The sequence below is a fragment of the Mustela erminea genome, chromosome 14 (assembly GCF_009829155.1).
Source record: "Mustela erminea isolate mMusErm1 chromosome 14, mMusErm1.Pri, whole genome shotgun sequence".
Taxonomy (NCBI): domain Eukaryota; kingdom Metazoa; phylum Chordata; class Mammalia; order Carnivora; family Mustelidae; genus Mustela; species Mustela erminea.
In genome coordinates, this window is record NC_045627.1 from 58,289,251 (window position 1) to 58,316,871 (window position 27,621).

Consider the following 27,621-nt stretch of genomic DNA (forward strand, 5'->3'; position numbering starts at 1 on the left):
AGTGCAAAAGAACAATCATATATAAGTTAGGAGGGGAACTGATAACGGGTATGAAAATCTCTACTAAATTATTCTGCTTACAGGAGACATACCTTACATATAAATATATAGAGAGGTTAAAAGCAAAAGGATAGAAAAGGTACATTGGGGCACCTGGGTGGCTCAGTGGTTTAAGCCTCTGCCTTTGGCTTGGGTCATGATCTCAGGGTCCTGGGATTGAGCTCCGTGTTGGGCTCTCTGCACGGCGGGGAGCCTGCCCTCCCCCGCGCCTGCCTCTCTGCCTACTTGTGATCTCTCTCTCTGTCAAATAAATAAATAAGATCCTAAGGGGGAAAAAAAAAGAAAATAATAGATACATCATGCAAACATCAATGAAAATAAAGCTGATGTATGTATATTAATATCAAAGCAGGCTTTAAGACAGAATTACTAGTAGAGAAGAAAGAGGAGCATTTCATGGTGATAAGAGATTCAGCTCATCAGGAAAATAAATAATTCTAAATTTGTTTCCATAAAAATGGTCTTAAAATTGGGACGCCTGGGTGGCTCAGTTGGTTGGACGACTGCCTTCGGCTCAGGTCATGATCCCGGAGTCCCGGGATCGAGTCCCACATCAGGCTCCCAGCTCCATGGGGAGTCTGCTTCGCTCTCTGACCTTCTCCTCGCTCATGCTCTCTCTCACTGTCTCTCTCTCAAATAAATAAATAAAATCTTAAAAAAAAAAAAAAAAGAAAATTAACAATTAAAAAAAATAAAAAATAAAAAAAAATGGTCTTAAAATATATAAAGCAAAAATCGTCAGAATTAAATAGACAATTTGACAATCATAATGGGGGATTTTAATACACTTCTTTCAATAACTGCTAGAAACAATTGACAAATTTAATAAAGAAGTAGTCCTTTCAAATAATATGATTAATAATCCTGACCTGATGACATATTTAACACTGTATCCCATTATTTGAGAATATACATTTTTAAAAGAACATTTACCAAAATTGACTACATTCTGGTCCATGGAACAAATGTCAGTAAATTCAAAGGATTTAAATGATACAGACAGAGTATATTCTCTAACCATACTGGAATTATTCCAGAGATGAGTAATAAATAGATGAGTAGAAAAATCCCTGTATGTTTGGAAATTAAGAAATAAAATTATCAATAACCCGTAGGTTAAAGAGGAAACTCAGTTGAAACCAGAAATGTCTTTTTCTTTTTTTAGATTCTTAAAATTGATTTATTTGACACAGACACAGCAAGAAAGGGAACACAAGAAGAAGGGGTGGGAGAGAGAAGCAGGTCTCCAGGAGCAGGGAACCTGATGCAGGGCTTGATTGCAGAATCCTGGGATCACAACCTGAGCCAAAGGCAGATGCTTAACCAACTGAGCCACCCAGATGCCCTAAAACCAGAAAATATTTTGAAGTGTAATGAAAGTAGGACATATCAAAACTTGTAGGATGCAGCAAAAGTTGTGTGTAAGGGAAATTTATAGCCTTAAATTATGACTTAGGAAAGAACAACTGAAATCAATAATGCAAGTATCCATCTGAAGGAGTTAGAGAAAAAGTACAAAGTAAACTCAAAGAAAGTAGAAGGATATGACACAAACAGCACAGGTAAAAGAAACTAAACAAGTGGGTTTACACCAAGCTAAAAAGCTCCTGCTTTTTAGCAAAAGGAAGCAATCAGCAGTATGAAAAGACAGTCCCCAGAATTGAAGGAAATAGTTGCAAGCTATTTGTCTGATTAGGGATTAATTTCCACAATATATAAGGAAACATACAACTCAATAGCAAAAACAGTCCTTAATCACCTACTTTGAAAATCAACAAGGGAGTTGAATATACATTTCTCCAAAGAAGATACACAAATTCCCAGCAAGTATATGAATAAATGCTCAGTATCAGTAACCATTAGGGAAATGCAAATCAGAATCACAGTGATATATATCACCTTCCACCTCTCATGATTGCTGTAATCAAATAAATAAAAGACATTGTTGGCAAGTGTGTGGAGAAATTGGAAACTTGCATACTGTTGAGGGAATGCAAAATAGTGTGGCTGCCATTTTTAGGAGGTTCCTCAAAAAGTTAAGATAAGTATGATCCAGGAACCCTACTTCTGGGTGTTTATCCAAAAGAATTGCAATTAGAATCTTCAGAAAGATTAGCACTCCCATGCTCACGCATCATTGTTCACAACATCCAAGGTGGGGAAACAATTCAGATGTCCACTGACAGATGAATGGATTAAGAAAATGCAGTATACATGTATAGTGGTATATGGTATACTATTCAATCCTTAAAAAGGAAATTTTGAGGTATTTAAAATAGGAAAATTTATAGACTCAAAGAATGGGATAGTGGTTGCTAGGAACTGGAGAAGGGGGAATTACTAATCAACAGGCATAAAGTTTCAGTTAAACAAGATGAATAAGCTCTAGAGTACTGCTGTGCAACATTGTACCTGTAGTCAGCAATGATATATTATTAATATATTAATACAATATTAGTATATGTTAATTATGTAATAATTATAGATACTTAAAAACATGAGACTATATCTCATGTTAAGTGTTCTTACCACAGTAAAATAAAATTTAAAAAAAGAAAATGGAAGAAAATAATCAAGAGTAGAAATCAGTGTAATAGAAAACAAAATATATTAAGGAGGATCAAAAAGCTAAAAGTTCGTTCTTAGTCTTTTCAAATAATTTTGATAAACCCTGGCAAAGCCACTGAAAAATATAGGAAAATATGAAATTCTTGAACCAGTTTTGACCATAATAAATCTTATAATAATCAGATTTTTCTTTTTCCAAAATAGGCACAACAGCAGAAAACATTCAGTGTTGTTCTGCAGAAGCAAAATAATATAAAATTTGGGAAGAATGTGTACATAAATGATAGAATTCCAGAAGAAAGGAATGAAGTTGAATTGAAATGTGGACTTGAGGAAGAGGATGAGAATGAAGAGGAGGTGATTAAAGTTCCTTCCTTCCTTTTCCCCTCCTACTCTCCTTCTTTCTTTTTCTTCTTCCCTTCTATTTTTTCAAGAATTTTTTTCTTTTGAGTTGTAATGTATGTCTATATGACTCTCAGTCTTTCCATGTGAACATTGAATTTATGTAGATCAGTTTGTAATGAGCTATTAGAATAATGTGTCATCTGAAATATTAGACTGCATAGTTGACAGATGAATAGGATATATTCTAGATTATATTTATAAGCCATAGATAACTAAACCTAGGTGTTGTGCCATAATAAGCAGTAAAATTAGAAATGCAGTGAGTTTTTGGAATGATCACTCATTTTATTTATTTATTTAGTAGTTTGATTTAATTTCATGGTGGCCTGACCTTGCTGTTTAGGCTAATTCTAGAAAGTCTACCTTGTTTTCCCCGATTGGTGCTGAGATACTGCAAAATGGTTCTAGTAGATTAAAGCTTTTTAATTCTTAAAAAAATCTTAACTCTAGGAAACTCGAAATTATTAATTATTAAATTAATTAATTAAATTATTAAGTGTTCACTTTTTTTCATCTTCTTTATCTGAACTTATTCCTAATTTTATTTGCTGCTTTTACTTTCTATACAGTCTTCAGTCGAACCTACTTTTTGGCTTTTCCTTTGAATTTTTTTGAATATAGTTAATAAGAGCCTATAAGTTTTATTATAAGTTTTGCCTTGTCAGTGAGAGTTTAAATTATTTTTCTGAGGACTTAGTTGGGGCTCAGTATGAACTTTTAATTAACTGATAAAAGAAACCATATGAATATGTGTTTATGGCCACCTCTATGATTGGAGAACAACTGAGAGTTTAGTATGTATTTTTCTACTATATGACCAAGGATGAGTGAAACTATGTGTATATGTGTGTGTATGTACACACATGTGTATGTTTATATATATGTATGGATATGTATATATATTTATATACACTATATATATGTGTATATATGATTGTGCATATATATATAGTTATACACATGTATATGTGTGCATATGCAGTGGATGTCTGATATTGCATGGGATACAGACAAATGATCTCTTAGCTTAATGTCTTCTTTTTTTTAAGATTTTATTTATTTATTTGAGAGAGAGAGAATGAAAGGAGAGAAGTCAGTGGGAGAAGCAGACTCCCTGCCAAGCAGGGAGCCCGATGTGGGACTCGATCCTGGGACTTCAGGATCATGACCTGAGCCAAAGGCAGTTGCTCAATCAACTGAGCCACCCAGGCGCCCTAATGTCTTCTTAATATGAAATTAGTATGTCTTGATTAGTCTCTGGAAATTTATTATTTCTTTTAAGATTTTATTTATTTATTTGACACAGAGTGAGAGATCACAAGTAGGCAGAGAGGCAGGCAGAGAGAGAGAGGGGGAAGCAGGCTCCCCGCTGAGCGGAGAGTTCAATGTGGGCCTCGATCCCAGGACCCTGAGACCATGACCCAAGCCGAAGGCAGAGGCTTAACTCTCTGAGCCAGCCAGGCACCCCGAGGCTCTGGAAATTTAATAAATGTTTTTGGAATTTACTTTTTTGTTCTTTTTTAATCAGTATTTGGAGAATCTCTATGTTCTCCCAAGTATGTTTGAGGTACACAGTCTCTGTCCTTTAATTACTTTATAATTTAAAACACTCAACAATAATGATAAATAAACAAAGAATGAACTATTGAACAAGTGCCAAAACAATTACAGAGGCATTGTGTTTATATTGTAATTTTTTATAGTTGATAAATGTTATAACATGAAGTCCATGAATCTTCTTGTTATCTTTAACTTATATTATCCAACAGTAAGCTAGTAGTTTGATAATTTTTATTTTTAAAAAATTTTTTGAGGGAAGAGGGGGAGAGGGAGAATCTTTTTTTCTCTTTTTCTTTTTTTAGAGAGTGAGTGTGGGGGGATTGGGGGGGTAAAGAGAGGGAAAGAATCTTAAGCAGGATCCATGCCCAGTGTGGAGCCTATTGTGGGTTTCAATCCCATGACCTTGAGATCATGACCTGAGCCGAAATCAAGAGTCGGACACTTAACCAACTATGCCACCTGGGCACCCCAAATTGATAATTTTTAAAATGGGGTTTTATAAGGAGGGCACGTGTCCTGATGAGCATTGGGTGTTATATGCAACTAATGAATTGTTGAACACTACATAAAAAGCTAATGATGTACTATATGTTGGCTAATTAAATGTAATAGAAAAATAAATAAATAAAATGAAGATGGGGGAGAAAAAACGACAAAAGAAAAATGTATGCCAGCCTGCTCACAGTTAATTTTCTTTCTTTGTAGTCTTGTGCATTGACTGCATTTAGAGTAAGTAATATCTGTTACTTTGGTAATCAGAAAAAAATTGTTATTTCTCAAATATAATTAAATAATAAACAATGAATGCCATGAAAAAATGTGGTTTTATTTTTCAGGTCTTAACTGTTCAGGATCTGGTTGATTTTTCCCCTGTTTACCGATGTTTGCACATTCATTCTGTTTTGGTGAGTACCTTTTATTTATGTATATTGTGTGTGTGTGTGTGTGTGTGTACACATATGTGTATATATACACATATTTGTATAATAAAAAAGTTATCTATGCGTTTTAGGTGTACTTTTCTAAAGGCTGACTATAAGCTCAGTAAGCTGTAAATCTTCACACATAACTATTTTAAATATCCCCTGTGAGTAATGCACTTACTTTTTTCTTTAAGTTATAGTCTACTTTCAATTGATGTATCAGTTCATCTATAAGAACATTGTAATAGTATACTTCCATTTCATCCTTCTTGCATTTGTGCTGTTGTATCACAATTGCTTTTAAATACGCTGCTTCTACATTTGCTTACTCCTTCTACATTGTATTCATTTTTTATTAAATAATTCTTTTAAAAAATATTACTTTGATATAATTCATATACCAAAAAATTTACCCCTTTAAAGTATATAATTCAATGGTTTTGGCATACTTAAGAGGATGTGCAACAGTTAAAACTAATTCCAGAACATTTCATTTCTGAAGAAGGAAACCTCTTAACAATTAACACTCACTCCTCATTCTCCCGTACCTCCAGTTCCTGGCAACTACTCATTTACTTTCTTTCTTTATGGTTTGCCTATTCTGGTTATTTCATATAAATAGAATCATAGTAAGTGTGGTCTTTTGTGTCATGGCCTCTTTCATATAGTTGAAAGTTAAGACTGTTGATTGGGACCTTTCTTCTTTTTTAATACAGACACTTACAGCTGTAAATTTCCTTCTAACCACTGCTTTAGCTGCATTCCATGAGTTTTGGTATGTTGTGTTTTGTTTCCATTCATCTCAAAATATTTTCTAAATTCTTGTTATATATTCTTTAACCCGTAGGTGTTTAGGAGTATGTTGTTTCATTTCCATATGCTTGTGAATTTCCCAAAAGTTCTTTTCTTACTAATTCCAAATTTAATCTTACTGTAGTCAGAGATCATATTTTGTATGACTTCAGTCCTTTTAAATTTATGGAGATTTGTTTTATGGCCTAACGTATGGTTTATCCTGGAGAATGTTTCATGTGCACTTGAGAAGAAGAATGTGTATCTGGCTATTGTTGGGTGGTGTGTTCTGTAGACATCTGTCAAATCTAGTTGATTTAATATTGTTATTCAGGTCTTCTGTTTCCTTGTTGATCTTCTGCCCATCTGTTATTGAAAGTGGTAATGTTGAAGTCTCCAACTGTAACTGTTCAATTATCTGTTCTTCCTTTAGTTTTGCCGATTTTCATTAATGTATTTTTGAGGCCCTGTTTTTAGGTGAATATATGTTTATAATTGTTATATCTTCAGGATGGATTAACCTTTTTTCATTAAAAAATGTCATTCTTTGTATAATTTTTTTGATTTAAAGACTATTTTGGGTGCTATTAGTATAGCTACTCTTAACTCTCTTTTGGTTACTGTCGGCATATGTTTTTTCCATCCTTTTATTTTCAACCTCTGTGTATTTTTTGAATCTAAAGTGGTATCTTGTAGAATAGTATATAGATGGATTTTTAAAAATCCAGTCTGCCAATTCCTGCTTTTTGAGCTGAAGTGTTTAGTTCTTTTGCATTTATGTAATTACTGAAATGGCCAGATTTATGCCTGCCATTTTGCTGTAATAAATCATGTCTTTTTTGTTTTATTCCTCTGTTACTGTCTTCTTTTGCATTAATAGATATTTTCTCATGAATCATTTTAATTCTCATGCACTCCTTTTAACATATATATGCATTAATATATAATATATATGAGTAATAAAATATATACATATATATTAGTTATATATGAATATGTTTACTACAAATATACAAAAATACATAAATATGTTATAACAATGTTTGTATATGTACACACATATGGTATATAGATTTTTTTTTTTAGTATTTACTCTGGAGATTACAATCAACATCCTACCTTAAAACAGTCTAGTTCATATTGATCTTCCTCCTTTGTGTTACTATTGAGATACTAATTACGTCTTTATACATTATAAACCATAATATAATTATTTCTCTATGCAGTTTTCTAAATCAGAAGAATGGAGTTACAAATTATACTGTCTTTTACCTCTATATTATCTTAACTGGGACTCTTTATTTCTTCATGTGAATTAGAGTTACTGTCTAATGTCCTTTTCTTTTTGCCTCAAGGACTACCTTTAGTATTTCTTTTAGGGAAGGTCAACTAGCATCAAATTCTCTGTTTTTGTTCATCTAGGAATGTCTTAATTTCTTCTTGGCTTTTTAAGAGTAGTTTTGCTGGGGCATCTGGGTGGCTCAGTGGGTTAAAGCCTCTGCCTTCGGCTCGGGTCATGATATCAGGGTCCTGGGATCAAGCCCCATATCAGGCTCTCTGCTCAGCGGGGAGCCTGCTTCCCCCTCTCTCTCTCCCTGCCTCTCTGCCTACTTGTGATCTCTCTCTCTGTCAAATAAATAAATAAAATCTTAAAAAAAAAAAAGAATAGTTTTGCTAGGTATAGAATTTTTGGTCTTTTTCTTTCAGCACTTAGAAAATGTCTATGGTAGACATTTAGAGTTAAGGTGTTTTGAATTTTGATTATTCACTGAAATTGTATTAAATTGAAATTGAAATAATTGAAAAGAATGGTAATTATGTTAATTAGAGCAAATAGAATTATCTTCATTAGTTTAATGTCTTTCTTTTAGCTCTCTATTAAAAGGACCAACTCCTGTACTTAATGAACTGAGATAAAAGCAGTAGGCACAATATCAATGTAAAACTTTACTGTTTTACACATTAGTGATGTTTCAAGTACTTGAGCATTATTGAATAGACATGTAGAACTTTTCTTTTTAAAGCTATAATAAATTGTACTATATATAAAAACAGTAATACTTTTAGTCTATCCTATGATGAAATAATCTTCAAGTGTGTATGATGATAAAATACTCTAACTGCTCCGATTCTTTTCAGATTTAGTATTTTATCTTTTATAACTTCATGGTAGTCATATATACAGTTAACTGCATTTACACCTGAGGCAAATAGTAGGTTCCATCAAGATTACATTGCTATATGTAGTGATATTGAAAATTTGACTTCCAGTTGTCTGATCTCAATTTTTTGCATTTTGTTTTGCCTTGTTTTGTTTCTAAACTAGATCATATTGGCTTCTTAACCAAGGTGAAGTTCTTAATTATCTCAGTTGTTAAAGTGGCCTGTGTTGTGGTTTGATTCTTTTTTTTTTTTTTTTAAGATTTTATTTATTTATTTGACAGACGGAAATCACAAGTAGGCAGAGAGAGGAGGATGCAGGCTCCCTGCCGAGCAGAGAGCCCAATGTGGGGCTTGATCCCAGGACCCTGGGATGATGACCTGAGCTGAGGGCAGAGGCTTTAACCCACTGAGCCACCCAGGCGCCCCTGGTTTGATTCTTTTAAAGCTCCTTTCAAATTCGATGTTTTCCTATTTTGACTTTGATAATGCTCAATTTTTCTGTCTTATAGGGGCCCAGTAAACTGCAGTGAGTGCCCATAGGCTCTTCTGTTACTTTGTATTTTCCTTCTTCTATGTCTATATGATCCATAAAGATAGTGACCATGAGTGTCATGTATTGTTCTTTCCCTAGTGCTTTTCATTGCATCTGATATTTCATAAAGATTTGCTGGATTAGTAATTGGGTCTTTAACACCACACTCAACTTTTAATAAAAGTATTTTATGTATTTTTATCCTGGTAGCTTACACCTACAGGCACTAAGCCCTCTGGAAAAGAGTGTATCTTTTTACCTGGTACAAAAAAGTGTTGAACTGTGCTTGCTTCGGCAGCATATATACAAAAAAGTGTTGAACCATTAGATACTATGTGAGGTTTCAGTGTGGCTTGCCTAAGAATGGTACATTGCATATTAAATTACATTTCATTGTTCATGATTTAAAATTAAAGAAACAGAAAACACAATTAAATGTTGAAGATAATTGAAAGTCAGTGGTAGAGAACCAATAGTTTTAATTTTAACTAGTCCACTTTGTGATTTTTCAGAAATAACCTATGATTCAAATAGTCAAATACTCAAAATAAATGATTACTCTCAGAATTTATATGTTATTGTAATTAACTATTGAATTATAATTTTCAAGAACTTTTAGATCTCTGTATATTTTTGTATCTTTATAATACACAGAATCTATCAATTTAAGAAAGCTGCATTTTAAAAGATGTCAGTTTTGACTAATTCAGGCAGGACTTTTTTCCTTTTTACTGTGTAAGTGAGGTTTTACTATTCTATAAATGTAAATAAACTTCCATTAGCATGAAAACTTCTGGTTGGTATATATGACCAAAAATTTGTAAAAGTAAAATGGCCAAAATTTAGTAAAGCTAATTCCTCCTTGTTATTATAGTTACTTTTCTTTCATTTGTAATTTCATTTAAGCTACTTTTTAGTAGTAACCAGGCACTTCACTGGGTCATCAGTTCTAGTATTTATCTGACCACTGTGCCTGCATTTGCTCCTTTATTTTTCCAGTTTGATGCATACTGTAATATGATATTTGGTATTTTTGAGATGAAACTCTGTGTACAAAGCTGTACCATGACATAGGATGTCAGTTGTTGTGACTGGACATACTTGCATCAATAAAAGAACATGTTTCTCCCCTAAAAAAAAGAAAGAAAGAAAGAAAGAAAGAAAGAAATCCTCTGCAGTATAACTTATCCTTTAGAGTTTTACTGTGGGAATAGGCTGAAGCCTGTTTTCTTAGAGACTTCTTTTACCTGAATCTGGCACCCTTGATTGGCTTCCTCTCATTCCCTCTCTTGCTTTCCTCCTTCTTGAACAGTCTCCCTTTTGTGCACTTCCTTATTGTATCACTTGGTATCTGTTTTTAAAAAAAGCTACCTAAGATACTATATTAGTTGTCTATTGCAGCACATTTATTATTTCACAAGGTCAGCTATCTGGGAATGACTTAGCTGGGTGGTTCTGGCTCAGGGTCTCTTTTGAGGTTTCAGTCAAGAGGTCAGTGAGGGCTGTCATCATCTGAAGCTTGACAGGGCCTGGGGGATTTGCTTCTGTTATGACTGTTGGCAGAAGACCTCAGTTCCTTGCCACATGGGCTGTCTACAAAGCTGAGTGACAAACCTTGTGACGTGGCAGCTGGCTTCCCTAGAATAAGTGATCTCAGGGATGCTGATACGGAAGCCTTAATGTCCTTTATAATCTAATATCGGAAGTGTCATACCTTTACTTCTTCTTTTTTTTTTTTTTTTAAAGATTTTATTTGTTTATTTTATTAGAGAGAGCATGAATGGGGAGAGGGGCAGAGGGAGAGAAGCAGACTCCCCAGTGAGCACAGAGACCAATGCAGGGCTTGATCTCACAACTCTGAGATTGTGACCTTAGCTGAAACCAAGTCAGGTACTGAACCGAATAAGCCACTCAGGTGCCCTACCTTTACTTCTGCTACATCCTACTGGTCACATAGATCAACCCTGGTAGAATGTGGGATGGGAAGATGCAAGATATCTTGGGGGGGTCGTCTTGGAGGCTACTATGCTTAACTTCATAAAAGAAATACTTATTCTTCATTGCTACTATCATCGTCCATTGTCTTGATGTATAAAAACTTCCAGGATGCCAAATAAAGGATAAGTTTCCTTTAATGATTAATTAATATACACATTAAGAATGTACACATTAGGAATGTACACATAACGGTTTCTTTCTTTTCTGGTGTGGGAAAGGATAAACCATGTTAGAAACACTATATTTTGTCCTGTTGGTAGAATATTCTTAGTTCTGATACAGGGTAGGTAGTAATGACATAGGTAGAAGCAATGACATTTTTTTTTTAAAAGATTTTATTTATTTATTTGACAGACAGAGATTACAAGTAGGCAGAGAAGCAGGCAGAGAGAGAGGAAGGGAAGCAGGCCCCCTGCTGAGCAGAGAGCCCGACGTGGGACTCGATCCCAGGACCCTGAGATCATGACCCGAGCCGAAGGCAGCGGCTTAACCCACTGAGCCACCCAGGCGCCCTTAATGACAGTTTTCATTTAAGGTCCTGATCTCTTTTGTTCCCCAGCTGTTGACAATGAACATAGTGCTTTTAAGAAGGATATTATGAGATTACAGAAGTGAGAACATAGGAAAATTTGAATGCTAAACAGTGTCCTAAATGTTTAAATATAAACAGTGCTTTTGGCTAATCTTAATACTCATCCTTATGATGTGTCATTTTCCTGTAAAAAAATTTTAAACATCTGAAATAATATGATTTAGTGAAGTGGAATCTTTTAAACATAACTGGAGTATTTTCTGGGGCTGCCAAAATTTTGAAGTTCATTGAATAAACCATTCTTTCATATAAGTTATGATTCAGAAAAACTGTTAAAAGCTGTTTTGCCAAGGGGGACAAGATGGCAGGGAAGTAGGAGGAGGCGCCTTTTCAACCTGTACCCTAAAGTGAGCTGATTACCTACCAAAGAACTCCAATCACCCATGAAATCAGCCTGAGATCAGAATTATACACGTCTGGATCTCTACAGGGGCAGAAGACACCAGTGGGCAGTCTTTTTGTTTGTATACTTCATAAATCTTACCTTGGGGCCCATTTGGGCTGAACCTTCTCTTTCATCTTCCTGTCTCTCTCTTTTTTTCTTTTTCTTTTCTTTTTTTCTCTCGTTTGGGTGGGGAATCCTGATTGCTCAGAAGTGTTCCAGGGTGCACCTTGAGTGCACCATGGTCAATACAGCCAGCTATATCTGTTCAGTCATCTCTCATCAAAATGACTAGGAGGAAGACTGCCCAACAGAAGAAAAATACAGAGGATGGACCTTCTGCAACAGAGCTAATGGCTATCAACATAGACAATATGTCGGAAAGAGAATTCAGGCTGACAATTATCTGGGCAATAGCTAGGTTGGAGAAAGCCATGGATGACCAAATGGAATTGATTAGACCTGAGCTGAAAGCGACCAGAGATGATATTCACAATGTTAGGGCAGAGCTAAAAGCTACCAGGGCTGAGGTTTGCAATGCTCTCAATGAGTTCCAATCTAATCTAAATTCTCTCAAAGCTAGGGTAACTGAGGCAGAAGATAGAATTAGTGGGCTGGAGGACAAACAGATAGAAAGGATCAGGAGGAAGCCTGGAACAAACAGCTTAGAAACCACGAAAACAGAATCAGGGAAATAAATGATGCCATGAAACGTTCCAACATCAGAATTACTGGAATCCCTGAAGGGGAAGAGAAAGAAAGAAGTCTAGAAGATATAGTGGAACGAGTCCTTCATGAAAATTTTACCGATCTTGCGAATGGAACCAGCGTTCATGTACTAGAGGCTGAACAGTCTCCACCCAAGATTATACATTCCAAAAAAAATCATGACACCTGATAGTCAAATTGAGGAATCATAACTGTAGGTATAATCTCTTGAAAGCCACTAGGACAAAGAGGCTCCTTACTTACAGAGGAAAGCCCATCAGAATAATGTCAGACCTGTCCACAGAGACCTGGCAAGCCAGAAAGGGCTGGCAAGATATATTCAGGGCACTAAATGAGAAGAACATGCCAGCCAAGAATACTTTATCCAGCAAGACTGACATTCAAAAGGGATGGAGAGATAAAGAGTTCCAAGACTGGCAAGGCTTAAAAGACTATTCAACCACCAAGCCAACACTGCAAGAAATATTAAGGGGGGTTCTATAAAAGAGGAAAAATCCTAAGAATAGCATTGAACAGAAATATAGAGACCATCTACAGAAAGAAAGACTTCAAAGGTAACACGATGTCAATAAAAAACGTATCTATCAATAATCACTCTCAATGTGAATGGCCTAAATGCGCCCATAAAATGGCACAAGGGTTGCAGATTGGATAAAACGACAGAATCCCATCCATATGTTGTCTACAAGAGACCCATTTGAACCTAAAGATACACCCTGAAAGTGAAGGGATGGAGAAGCATCTTTCATGCCAGTGGCTGGGGTAGCGATTCTCATATCAGATAAATTAGATTTTAAACTAAAGACTGTAGTCAGAGATACAGAAGGATACTATGTAATTCTTAAAGGGACTATCCACCAAGATGATCTAACAATTGTAAAATATCTATGCCCCAATATGGAAGCAGCCAATTACATAAGAAAGCTGTTAATCAAGATAAAGAGTCATATTGATATGAATACATTAATAGTAGGAGATCTTAACACGCCTCTCTCAGAAATAGATCATCGAAGCAGAAAATCAATAAAGAAACAAGAGCATTGAATGACACATTGGACGAGATGGACCTCATAGATATATACAGCACATTCCACCCTAAAACAACAGAACACTCATTCTTCTCAAGTGCACATGGAACCTTCTCAAGAATAGACCCACATACTGGGTCACAAATCAGGACTCAACTGATACCAAAAGACTGAGATTATTCCCTGCATATTCTCAGATCACAGTGCTTTGAAACTGGAGGAAGGAAAATCACAAGGAAAAGTTCAGAAGGAACTCAAACACCTGGAAGCTAAAGACCACCTTGCTTAAGAATGCTTGGATCATCCAGGAGATCAAAGAAGAACTGAAACAATTCATGGAAACCAATGAGAATGAAGGCACTTTGGTCCAAAACCTATGGGATACAGCAAAGGCGGTCCTAAGGGGGAAATACATAGCCATCCAAGCCTCCCTCAAAAGAATTGAAAAATCCAGAACACAGCAGCTGTCTCTACACCTTAAAAAACTGGAGAATCAACAACAAATCAAACCAACTCCACACATAAGAAGGGAAATAATCAAGATTAGAGCTGAGATCAGTGAGGTAGAAATCAGAGATACAGTAGAACATATCAATGAAACTAGAAGTAGAAACAATCATCAGAAGTTATTATCAACAGTTATATGCCAATAAGCTAAGCAACCTAGATGAAATGGATGCATTCCTTCAAAACTATAAACTCCCAAAACTGAACCAGGAAGAAATTGACAACCTGAATAGACTGATATCTAGTAACAAGATTGAAGCAGTGATCAAAAACCTCCCAAAAAAACAAGAGCCCAGGACCTGACGGATTCCCTGGAGAATTCTACCAAACTTTCAAAGAAGAAATAACACCTATTCTCCTGAAGCTGTTTCAAAAAATTGAAGCAGAAGGAAAACTTCCAGACTCTTTCTATGAAGCCAGCATTACCCTGATCCCCAAACCAGGCAAAGACCCTACCAAAAAGGAGAATTTCAGACCAATATCACTGATGAATATGGATGCTAAGATTCTCAACAGGATCCTAGCCAACAGGATCCAACAGCACATTAAAAAGCTCATCCACCATGCCAGGTGGGATTCATTCCCAGGCTACAAGGATGGTTCAACATTTGCAAATCAATCAATGTGATAGAACAAATTAATAAGAAAAGAGAGAAGAACCACATGGTCCTCTCAATTGATGCAGAAAAAGCATTTGACAAAATCCAGCATCCGTTCCTGATTAAAACGCTTCCAAGTATAGGGATAGAGGGAACATTCCTGAACTTCATCAAATCTATCTATGAAAGACCCACAGCAAATATCATCCTCAGTGGGAAAAAGCTTGCAGCCTTCCCGTTGAGATCAGGAATATGACAAGGATGCCCACTCTCACCACTCTTGTTCAACATAGTATTAGAAGTCCTAGCAACAGCAATCAGACAACAAAGAGAAATAAAAGGTATCCACATTGGCAGTGAAGAAGTCAAACTCTCTCTTTTCGCAGATGACATGATTCTTTATAAGGAAAACCCAAAAGACTCCACCCCCAAACTACTAGAACTCATACAGCAATTCAGTAATGTGGCAGGATACAAAATCAGTGTACAGAAATCAGTGGCTTTCTTATACACTAATAATGAAAATACAGAAAGGGAAATTAGAGAATCGATTCCATTTACTATAGCACCAAGAACCATAAGATACCTGGGAATAAACCTAACCAAAGAGGTAAAGGATCTGTACTCAAGAAACTACAGAACACTCATGAAAGAAATTGAAGAAGACACAAAAAGATGGAAGACCATTCCATGCTCTTGGATCGGAAGAATAAACATTGTTAAAATGTCTATACTGCCTAGAGCAATCTATACTTTTAATGCCATTCCGATCAAAATTCCACCAGTATTCTTCAAAGAGCTGGAGCAAATAATCCAAAAATTTGTATGGAATCAGAAGAGACCCCAAATCGCTAAGGAAATGTGGAAAAACAAAAATAAAACTGGGGGCATCACGCTACCTGATATCAAGCTTTACTACAAAGCTGTGATCACCAAGACAGCATGGTACTGGCATAAAAACAGACACACAGACCAGTGGAACAGAGTAGAGAGCCCAGATATGGACCCTCAAGTCTATGGGCAAATAATCTTTTACAAAACAGGAAAAAATGTACAGTGGAAAAAAGACAGTCTCTTCAATAAATGGTGCTGGGTAAACTGGGCAGCTATATGTAGAAGAATGAAACTTGACCATTCTCTTACACCATACACAAAGATAAACTCAAAATGGATAAAAGACCTTAACGTGAGACAGGAATCCATCAGAATCCTAGAGGAGAACATAGGCAGTAATCTCTTTGATATCAGCCACAGCAACTTCTTTCAAGATATGTCTCCAAAGGCAAAGGAAACAAAAGCGAAAATAAACTTTTGGGACTTCATCAAAATCAAAAGCTTCTGCACAGCAAAGGAAACAGTCAAGTAAACAAAGAGGCAACCCATGGAATGGGAGAAGATATTTGCAAATGACAGTACAGACAGAAAACGTTGATATCCAGGATCTATAAAGAACTCCTCAAACTCAAGACACACAAAACAGATAATCATATAAAAAAATGGGTAAAAGATATGAACAGACACTTCTCCAATGAATACATACAAATGGCTATCAGACACATGAAAAAATATTCATCATCACTAGCCCTCAGGGAGATTCAAATTAAAACCACATTGAGATATCACCTTACACCAGTTAGAATGGCCAAAATTAGCAAGATAGGAAACAACATGTGTTGGAGGGGATGTGGAGAAAGGGGAACCCTCTTCCACTGTTGGTGGGAATGCAAGTTGGTGCAGCCTCTTTGGAGAACAGTGTGGAGATTCTCAAGAATTTAAAAATAGAACTTCCCTATGACCCTGCAATTGCACTCCTGGGTATTTACCCCAAAGATACAGATGTAGTGAAAAGAAGGGCCATCTGTACCCCAATGTTTATAGCAGCAATGGCCACGGTCGCCAAACTGTGGAAAGAACCAAGATGCCCTTCAACGGATGAATGGATAAGGAAGATATGGTCCATATACACTATGGAGTATTAATGCCTCCATCAGAAAGGATGAATACCCAACTTTTGTAGCAACATGGATGGGACTGGAAGAGATTGTGCTGAGTGAAATAAGTCAAGCAGAGAGAGTCAATTATCATATGGTTTCACTTATTTGTGGAGCATAACAAATAGCATGGAGGACATGGGGAGTTAGAGAGGAGAAGGGAGTTGGGGGAAATTGGAAAGGGAGGTGAACCATGAGAGACTATGGACTCTGAAAAAAAATCTGAGGGGTTTGAAGTGGCGGGGGGGGGGGGTGCGTGGGAGGTTGGGGGAACCAGGTGGTGGGTATTAGAGAGGGCATGAATTGCATGGAGCACTGGGTGTGGTGCAAAAAATAATGAATACTGTTATGCTGAAAATAAATTTAAACAAATTTTTTTTAAAAAGCTGTTTTGCCAAATTGTGTCATAAGTGGAAGTCGTTACTTGTGTGATATTTTTGACTTCATATTAAAATAAAATGAAAACTGTCTGCCAGACTGATTAGTTCCAGCATGATCACCGTCCCTAACAAAATTCATGTGTTATTCCTGACTTTTATACTTGGTTTTATTATTTCCAAAATTTAACGCTGAAGTTTTATGTATGTCCACACGTTTACTAAAGGTATATTTTATTGTTTTTATCATACTTCTCTTTTTGTAAATAACTTAGAATTCTGTCTGCATATTACACTGCGTTGTTGTAAGTTAAGTAATGAGAAACAGCACTTAAGTAAGGAGAAGTGATTTGTTATCTTGTTTTTAAGGTACATGAGTAGATAAAACAATCACATTGGATAAAAATAATCTTAATCTTGATGACTTTCATAATTTTATGATTTATTTCTCAGTTGTTTTCATAATATAATATTCTACAATGCATATTAATATATTTATTTGAATTGAAACATGAACTTAGACTTTTTTTGAGGGATAGTAAATACAATTTACTTAATAGTTTGATTATGAGGACTGGCTTTACTAATTAGGTTTTAGGGTGGGCATTTATCTGTGAATTATACACACTAAATCTGCAGCTCAGAATCTTTAACTAAAAAGTGTGTTGCTGAGATGCCTGAGTGGCTCATTCAGTTCAGTGTCTGACTTTGGCTCAAATCATGAACATGGGGTAATGGGATAAAGCACCTAGTTGGGCTCTCTGCACAGTGAGGAGTCTGCTTGTCCCTCTTCCTCTACCCCTCTTCCTGCTAACACCCTTTCTTTCTCTCTCTTAAATAAATAGTCTTAAAAAATAAATAAGTAAATAAAGAAAAATAAAAAGTATGTTGTTAGTTCCCCCCCCAAAATCCCTTTCATCATATTAAGATATTCATTTCCAATAAAAATTTACTTTTTGTTATATTAATTATCTATAACATTAATATTTAGATTGTATTGATCAGTGATGTACTAATTTAATGGTAATTCAACCTAGAAGGAAAAAACTACCATAATGCCTCAATTATGGCCTTAGAGATAAAATAAAAACCAAAATGTATTATATTAGAAAATATAGTGTTGGGGGCACCTGGGTGGCTCAGTGGATTAAAACCTCTGCCTTTAGCTCGGGTCATGATCCCCGGGTCTTGGGATTGAGCCCCACATTGGACTCTCTGCTCAGCAGGGAGCCTGCTTCCCTCTCTCTGCCTGCCTTTCTGCCTATCTCTGTGAAATAAATAAATAAAATATTTAAAAAGAAAAGAAAAGAAACTATAGTGTTAGAGGAATACCTGTCTGGCTCAGTCCATAGAGCATGTGACTCTTATTCTTGAGGTTATGAGTTTGAGCCCTACAATATGGGATAGAGTTTACTTAAAAACATAAATATAGTATTAAAAAATAACATTAAATTTGAAAAAAACCAAAACCCTGTAAGAGTAGTAGTCTGGAGTATAAGTTAAAAAAGAAAAAAAGAATGCCTGGGTGGCTTAGTTTGTTAAATGTCTGCCTTTGGCTCAGGTCATAATCCCAGGGTTCTGGGGTTGATCCCCACATTGGGCTTCCCCACTGAGCAGGGAGTCTGCTTCTCCCTCTCCCCCTGCTTATTCTCTCTTAGTCTCTCTCAAATGAGTAAATCTTTAAAAATTAAAAAGGAAAGAAAAAGAAAAAGGAGTGATACCTGAGTGGCTTAGTTGGTTAAGTGTCCAGCTCTCGATCATACCCGAGGTCTTGATCTCTGGCTTGTAAGTTCAAGCCTCACATCAGGCTCCACACTTGGTATGGAGCCTACTAAAAAAAAAAAAGAAAAAAAAAAAGAAAAAGAAAACTATAAACTTTCTAAATGTGAAAGAGAGTGTATTCATATGTTTTTTAAATGTAGGTAACCATTGGATATTTTAAATGAGGATATAATAGTTTTATTTCTAATATATTTGAAATTATATCCTTTACATTAATTTAAACTCATTGTGCAAAAAATTTAGTTACCTAAATAAAACTGTGTAACATGTTTAGGGACCACTTTTTTTTTTTTTTTTAATTCTTTGAATTGTTTGAGTATAAAAATACTGGAAGAATTGCCCTGAGGGTTACCTAAACTTATTTTCTGCATTATAAGCTTATTTTTATGGCACTAAGAAAAGTCATTTTGTTGATAACTACTTAAATATAAAAGAAGGTTATCAGAAAAAGTTTTTTTCAGTGAAAATAAGAGTTTTGACTTTTCCCCCTTAATTCTCTTTGGAGCCTTGAGTAGGTGAATGGGTTCCCAGCCTTTTCTTCTCATTCTGGATGGATTCTCCTTTTAAGCAGAGAGGAAGACAGAAGAAATGGTTATATAGTCATTCATTTACTTGTTTAGTCATTCATTCATTCATTCATTCAAGAAATAATAATTGATTGCCTTCCATGTGCCAAACATTGTGCTAAGTGATAAGGATACAGTAGTGAACTAGTTGGACAGGACCATGTTCTAACATACTTAGAGTGATAAAGATAGATCTCTGTCATCCAATATGGTAACTACTACCTGTATGAAACTTTATAAAAATTTTTTTAAAAAGATTTTTTATGGGGTGCCTGGGTGGCTCAGAGGGTTAAGTCTCTACCTTCAGCTCCGGTCATGATCTCAGGATCCTGAGATCGAGCCCTGAATTGGGCTCTCTGCTCAGCAGGCAGCCTGTTTCCTCCTCTCTCTGCTTGCTGCTCTGCTTACTTGTGATCTCTCTCTGTCAAATAAATAAATAAAATCTTTTTTTTTTTTAAGATTTTATTTATTTATTTGCCAGAGACAGAGGGAGAGAGAGCGAGCAAGCACAGGCAGACAAAGGGGCAGGCAGAGGCAGAGGGAGAAGCAGGCTCCCTGCCGAGCAAGGACCCCGATGTGGGACTCGATCCCAGGACACTGGGATCATGACCTGAGCCGAAGGCAGAGGCTTTAACCCACTCAGCCACCCAGGCGCTCCTAAATTATTTAATTTTAAGAAAAGAAGTTATCTGTTCTATAGTGTGTGTGTTTCATTACTCTGCTGATGTTACTTTAGGGTGATGAAGAAACATTTGAAAATTATTACCGAAAACAAAGAAAGAAACAAGCAAGACTCGTATTGCAACCACAGTCAAATATGGTAAGTATGTGAAAATTTTGAATTGGTTGTGTTGTCACTTTTTGCCTCTTACCCTGCTTTAATTTCTTCAGAGCATGTATCTCTCACTACTCATTCAACAACAAATACTTACTGAATATCTACCATTTCCAGTAATTGGTTAAGTGCTAAGGGTGCAGCAGTGAACAAAACAGGTTAAGTTCCTTCTCTCAGGAGCTTACATTCTGTTAGTTAAGTTAGATAGTAAACAAATAGGCAGTGAATGAATAGATAAACAAGTAGATATATAAAGTATCAGGGAGTGATAATTCATTTCTGACAATGTGGTAGACTATTACTTTGATTAATCATTCCAGTGAAAAAACAAAGATGCTGGATAAAACATTTTTAAAGTTTGTTTTTTAATTTTTAATTTTTTATAAACATATATTTTTATCCCCAGGGGTACAGGTCTGTGAATCGCCAGGTTTACACACTTCACAGCACTCACCAAAGCACATTTTTTTTTAAAGATTTTTTTTTAAAATTTATTTATCAGAGAGAGAGGGAGAGAGAGTGAGGACAGGCAGACAGAGTGGCAGGCAGAGGCTGAGAGAGAAGCAGGCTCCCCGCTGAGCAAGGAGCCCAATGTGGGAATCGATCCCAGGACGCTGGAATCATGACCTGAGCCGAAGGCAGCTGCTCAACCAACTGAGCCACCCAGGCATCCCGCCAAAGCACATTTTTAAGTGCACCAAGGATTTGGTAGAAACATATGGCCAGGACAAAAATTAAGTGAATATGGAATTGCTCTACATGTTGGTTATGGTGATAATTATCTGACAAGATGTGTTGGTGAAAACTTGTAGAAACAGTGCATGAAAAAGTGAGTTTTATTGTATGTAACTTATACTTCAGTATATCCAACTATAAAACGAAAGAGGAAAACCTAAATTAAGGTAGAAATCCAGATAGGTTTGGGACACCTCGGTGGCTCAGTCAGTTAAGCAAGACTTTGTCTTGGGTCATGATCCCAGGGTCCTGGAATAGAGCCCCACATTGGGCTCCCTGCTCTGCAGGGAGCCTTCTTCTCCCTCTCCTGCCTGCCACTCACTCTGCTTATGCTCTCTCTCTCTGTGAAATAAATAAATAAAATCTTAAAAAAAAAAAAAGAAAAGAAAAGAAAAAGAAATCCAGATAAGTTTAATGAGGCACTTATTGTGGCTTTTATCTTAGGGGCATCTGCTGAACTGGAAAGCATGAATTTTGAGGAATACAGAGGCCTAAAACCTAGAGCCACCCAAGGTAGCTGATAAGAGGTTGTCTCCCTTACAAAGTAGAGACTCCAAAGAATTAGAGCCTCATTATTAGGATTACCTAGAGATCAAAAACACCTCAGGGCACCTGGCTGACTCAGCCAGGAGAGCATGTAACTCTTGATCTTGGAGTCATGAGTTTGAGCCCCTGGTTGGATATAAAGATTACTTTAAATAAATAAATAAATAAATGGATACAATATTATAAAAAAAAAATCTAGCAAAAACTGTCTGTTCTTTCTGTTAAACGTTATAGGGAAATTGCCTATTTTAAATGTTGGTGCTGAAGGAACAAGGGGAAAAAGATCTCTGAGAATACATAACAAGCCATTTCTCACAAGTGTTTGTTTGCAACACAAATTCATTCTATTTGGATAGTTAAAAAAAACTCAAGTTGAAAATTCAGTTTGAAGTTATTCCATACTGATACTGCCTAATAGAAGAAAATGCAGAGATCTGAACTTCCATGTCATAGTTTCAAGGAAGATTAACAAGTCACAGTAAAAAGTAATTATCAAACAAGTGCGAATCATTAAAAATAAGGCAACAGAAAAAAATCCCAAGAGACTTTCAGTATTTGAATTATTAGCCATTTAATATAACTCTATTTATTATATTTAAAGAAATAAAAGACAAGCTTGCTGGTATGAATAAGGAACAGGAAACTGTAAGGAATGACCAAAAGGAAGAAAACTGAAGTAGAATCCCTAAAATTGAAGTTATATTAATTAAAATTAAAAATTTTATGAATAGGTTTAGCAACTGGTGAGTTCTCTTAGTTGATCTGAAGAAATTATTTAGAAAGCCTCACAGAGAGATAAGAGGATAAAAACACAGAAGAGAAATAGAGGGGATATAGAGAGAAAGTCTAACATATCTAATTGGAGTTATAGAAAGAGAGTATAGCATAAGTGGGACAGGAGTATTTGAGGGTATAATGGCAGAGAATTTTCCAATATGAATAGGAAGTAGAAACTTAGACAGTCAAGCCCAAGGAATCCCAGATAGGTTAAATAAAAAGAAAAACACTCTGGGAGACCTTACAGTGAAATTGCAGAACACAAAGATAGAAAATAGAAGACCTGAAAATTGTATCTGGTAACTTGAGCTAATTGACATTTATTGAATATTCCACCCCAAATAGTAGAATACACAGGCCTTTCAAATGCACATAGAAGGTTTACCAAGATAGATCATATTCTGAGCTATAAAATAAATCTCAACAAATATAAAAGACTTAATAATTCAAGTCTTTTGACTACAAGATACTTAAATTATCCATATGCAAAAAAAGAGTATTGACTTTTACCTCAGAAATTCAAGAAATGGATCATGGACTTAAATGCAAGAGCTAAAATTATGAAACTTTTAGAAAAAACAAAGGTTTTTTGATCTTTGGCTAGGCAGTATTTTCTTAGGTGAGATCTATAAAGCATGAATTGTAAGAGAAGAAATTCAATTTGAACATTGAAATGAAAAACTACTCTTCAGAAGGCATTGTCAAGAAAGTGAAAAAACGGGACGCCTGGGTGGCTCAGTGGGTTAAGCCGCTGCCTTCGGCTCAGGTCATGATTCCAGGGTCCTGGGATCGAGTCCCACATCGGGCTCTCTGCTCAGCAGGGGGCCTGCTTCCCTTCCTCTCTCTCTGCCTGCCTCTCTGCCTACTTGTGATTTCTCTCTGTCAAATAAATAAATAAAATCTTTTAAAAAAAAAAAAAAAAAAAGAAAGTGAAAAAACAAGATACAAATGGGGAGAAAATATTTGCAAAACTCATGTCTAAAAAAGGGCTTGTATTTAGAATATATAAAGAATTTAACTAAATAATTAAAGACAAACTAATGGATAAAAGATCCAAGTAGGCATTTTACTAGATACACAGATGAAAAATAAGCACATGAAAAGATGTTCAATATCATTTTTCATCAGAGAAATGCAAATTAAAGCCACAATCATACTACTACATACCTACTAGAATGACTAAAATTAAAAATTGATAATAGCAAGTGCTGGTGACATGTGGAGCAACTGGAACTCTCATACACTTCTCGTGGTATAAAAATTATGCTGCCAATTTGGAAAATTGTTTGGCAGTTTGTTATAATGTTAAGCATACACTTATCACACAATCCAGCAGTCTTGCTCCTAGGTTTTTACCCACAAGAAATGAAAACAGTGGAATATTTTAAATGCCAAAGGGTAATAACTTTTAACCTCGGATTCTATATCCAGTGAAACAAAGGCAAAGATAGACATTTTCAGACAAAGAAGAGGAGAGTTGGCCACCGAGGTACCCTTACTAAGGAAGTTCTAAAGAACCTACTTCAGGAAAAAGGAAAGTGATGCCAAATGGAAGATATGAGATGCTAGAAGGAATGAATAGCAAATAAAGTATAAATACGTGGGCAGATCTATGTCAATGTAGAAAATAATGTTAATAAAATATTATGGACTTTAAAAGAATATAGAATTAAAATACACAACAAAAGCATAAACATGAGGTGGGAGTTAATGAAATGAAACTATGCTACAATTTTCTGAATTGTCCAGAAGAGTAAAAATATTGGTTGATTTTAGAGTTTGATTACTTAAGTATGCATAATATAATTTCTGGAGTAACTAGTAAAAGAGTAGAAGCAGAGTATATACTTTCACATAATATAAAAAGATTTAGAATGATAAAAAAGTTCATGTCTTGGAGTTGATAAAAAATGATAATTGAAAGCAATAAACACTTGATAACATTGACTAAAAAATGTATAATGCCAGATTGGCACAACTGAAAAGATAAGTAGAAAATCCATAATGGATTTTTAAGCATGTCTCAGTATGTAATAAACCAAATAGGTAGAATATCAGTAAACAACGTGCTTAATAATATAAACAACCTGCTTAATAATAAAGTATAAACAACGTGCTTAATAATAGACTTGTCTAATGGAACATGTAGAAGCCTATTTCATCAACTGTAGAAACATCTTTTCAAGCACACATGGGACATTCTAAAATGTGACTATATGCATATTATAAAACAAGTGTCAGGAAATGTCACAGGTCTGATGTCATATAAACTCCTTTCTCTCTAATCATAGTATTTTATTTTTTAAAGATTTTTATTTATTTATTTGACAGAGAGAGATCACAAGTAGGCAGAGAGGCAGGCGGGGGGAGGGGGAAAGCAGGCTGAGCAGAGAGCCCTACTGGGGGCTGGGGGCTCAAGCCCAGGATCTGGGATCATGACCTGAGCCAAAGGCAGAGGCTTTAATCCACTGAGCCACCTAGGTGCCCCCAATCACAGTATTTTAAAGCTAAAAGGTAAAAACACTTGTTTTCCTACAGCCTGAAAAAACCCCAGATGTTTGAAAAAACAAATTTTATTTATTTATTTATTTATTTTTAAGATTTTATTTATTTATTTGACAGAGAGAGATCACAAGTAGGCAGAGAGACAGGCAGAGAGAGAGGGGGAAGCAGGCTCCCTGCCGAGCAGAGAGCCCGACGCGGGACTCAATCCCAGGACCCTGAGATCATGACCCGAGCTGAAGGCAGCGGCCCAACCCACTGAGCCACCCAGGCGCCCCCCAAAATTTTTTTTTAAAGATTTTATTTATTTGACAGACAGAGATCACAAGTAGGCAGAGAGGCAGGCAGAGAGAGGAGGAAGCAGGCTCCCTGCCGAGCAGAGAGCCGGATGTGGGGCTCCATCCAAGGACCCCGGGTTCTTGACCTGAGTTGAGGGCAGAGGCCTTAACCCATTGAGCCACTAGGCACCCCAGATGTTTGAAAATTTTGATCATACTTATGAAATATACAAAATGTAACATTTGAGCTTAATTAAAATAATGAATATTTCATGTAACAAACTTCTAAGAATGAAATTCAAATAATCAAATATTTTCCTATATGCTTTTTGTTGAAATTATTGAGGCAATTATGGATCATTTTTAAGGAGTTTGACTTTCATTTTGAATCAGATATAAAGTCACTCGAAGGTTTTTAGCAGAAGATACGATGATCTGATTACTGTTTGAAAAGTATCATTCTGACAGCTGTCTGGAGAATAGTCTGTAGGGAGCAAGCCCAAAAGCTGGGGAGACTGGGTGGGAGAATGATGTAACAGCACAAGTGAGAAAGTATGATGGCTTGAACTAGCTTGCTGAGAAGAGGGTTCTGAAATCATATTTACTTCTTACTTGTTTATTATCTGTCTCCTTTTGAATATAAGTTCCACGAGGGTAAGAACTTTTTGGCTTTTACTAGTGTATCTCTGGTCCTTTAAAAAATGTGTGCAATATATAGTAGACTCTCTAAATATTTGTTAATAAATGTTATACTGACTTGGAACTTACTTTTATGTTATCAGTATTTATTGGTTTAAATTAATTTTTATTTTTCATTTGAAGCATGAAACAGTTGATGGCTATAGAAGATATTTCACTCAAATTGTAGGGTATGTATCTAATATGGAAATAACTATTATTTTTATATTATGATAAATATCACAACTGCTTGTTTTCTATTTGGGCTTTAATTTTTTTTGACACATGTTATGTTGGTAATTACTGTTTTTAGGTTCTTTGTGGTGGAAGATCACATTTTACATGTGACCCAAGGATTAGTAACCAGGGCATACACTGATGAACTTTGGAACATGGCCCTCTCAAAGATAATTGCTGTCCTTAGAGCTCACTCAGTAAGTCAGACAAATTATGTTACTATATTTTTAATTCATTTACTTTAAGAACTTCTGAAATGTATAATGTCAGAAGAAAATCGTACCTCCAACATTCTGCATTTTTGGTAACAACTCAAATTTAGAAGTAGTAATGTTAGGCTTTTGTCTGGTAATACTGGGCTGTGATTTTGCAACTGACTGGGGCTTCCCAAAGCACTTTTAGTCCAGCATTATAGAAAATGAAGAATTAAGCTGGTCTCATTAGTCTCAACTGACCTCTTCATTAGATCACTGAAAAGCACCGTGAAGAAAGGGTTTTTAATTATCATCCCAAATTCTTTGTTTTCAAAATAAACTCCACCATTAACAGTTGAACTTGTTCTTCGATGTTTCTAATTTGTTTGCAGTAATACAATTATACATTTCTTAAAAATATGCAATTGTCAATATTTGAACTCATTTGAAATAATGAACCTTTATGTATTGAGAGGTTTTTTTATGAAAGAAAGTGAAATGACTAAATATTTGCATAATAATATCTTTCATGGAAGTAGTATGTTAGTGTTATTTATTTATAGAGACTGTTGAAATTAATAATTGCTTATTATAGACTTCTTAAGACCAGTTTTAGTAGTTCAGGAAAATCTCTACATACTTGAAATTTTGTAATTATTATTTATAATTTTTTATTGAGAATACAGCTTGAAAATATTTTAAATGATTATTAGCTTATGTAGTATTTCAATTTCTATTTATAGCATTATAGATTATTTATACAGTATTTGTCCAGTAAACTGTAACTTTTTCTATCATATTAGTAAGGAACAAAATATTATTATTATGGTTTATATTCAGACGAGCTCTGAATGTGTAAAATTATAGTATGCTTCCTATTAATTATATGACATTAAATACAAAGTCATAAGGTATTAAATGCAAACATATCACACAAAATCTTACTAAATGCTGTGAAGGGGACAGAATGATTTTCATTACTTTTGGTGAATTATTAAGAAAATACTTCAGTTGTCATTCTTATCTTGGAAAAAGTAGTATGTTATATCTCTTTTATAAGAGAATAAAAAGAATAATAGAAAAGTAAAAATATGTGTTCTATATATAAACCATTTTTCAGTTTAAATATAACCGGTTTAAATATAACTAGTTCCTTAAAATCTGGAAACTTTAGAAATGTAAGCATCATTGCTTTGACCAGAGGTTAGTGCATGCAAATTTTTAGGAAAAATTTCTTTTCATATAATATAGATACTTCAGGTACATTATGTTATGGTCTTTCTCT

General features: G+C 35.3%; 1 protein-coding gene across 6 annotated transcripts in view; it reads left to right on the plus strand.

The window, feature by feature from the left end:
• EXOC6 (exocyst complex component 6) overlaps nt 1–27,621 on the plus strand; it is a 243,418-nt gene that overhangs the window by 90,819 nt on the left and 124,978 nt on the right. For 4 of the 6 annotated variants that reach the window (XM_032312084.1, XM_032312081.1, XM_032312085.1 and 1 more), the window contains 6 exons: nt 2,833–2,985; nt 5,299–5,322; nt 5,430–5,498; nt 20,291–20,374; nt 26,050–26,096; nt 26,219–26,339. In XM_032312084.1, coding sequence (XP_032167975.1) covers nt 2,833–2,985; nt 5,299–5,322; nt 5,430–5,498; nt 20,291–20,374; nt 26,050–26,096; nt 26,219–26,339 — 498 coding nt within the window. The remainder of the gene's footprint in view (nt 1–2,832; nt 2,986–5,298; nt 5,323–5,429; nt 5,499–20,290; nt 20,375–26,049; nt 26,097–26,218; nt 26,340–27,621) is intronic. The other 2 variants (XM_032312082.1, XM_032312086.1) reach the window with 1 other exon arrangement.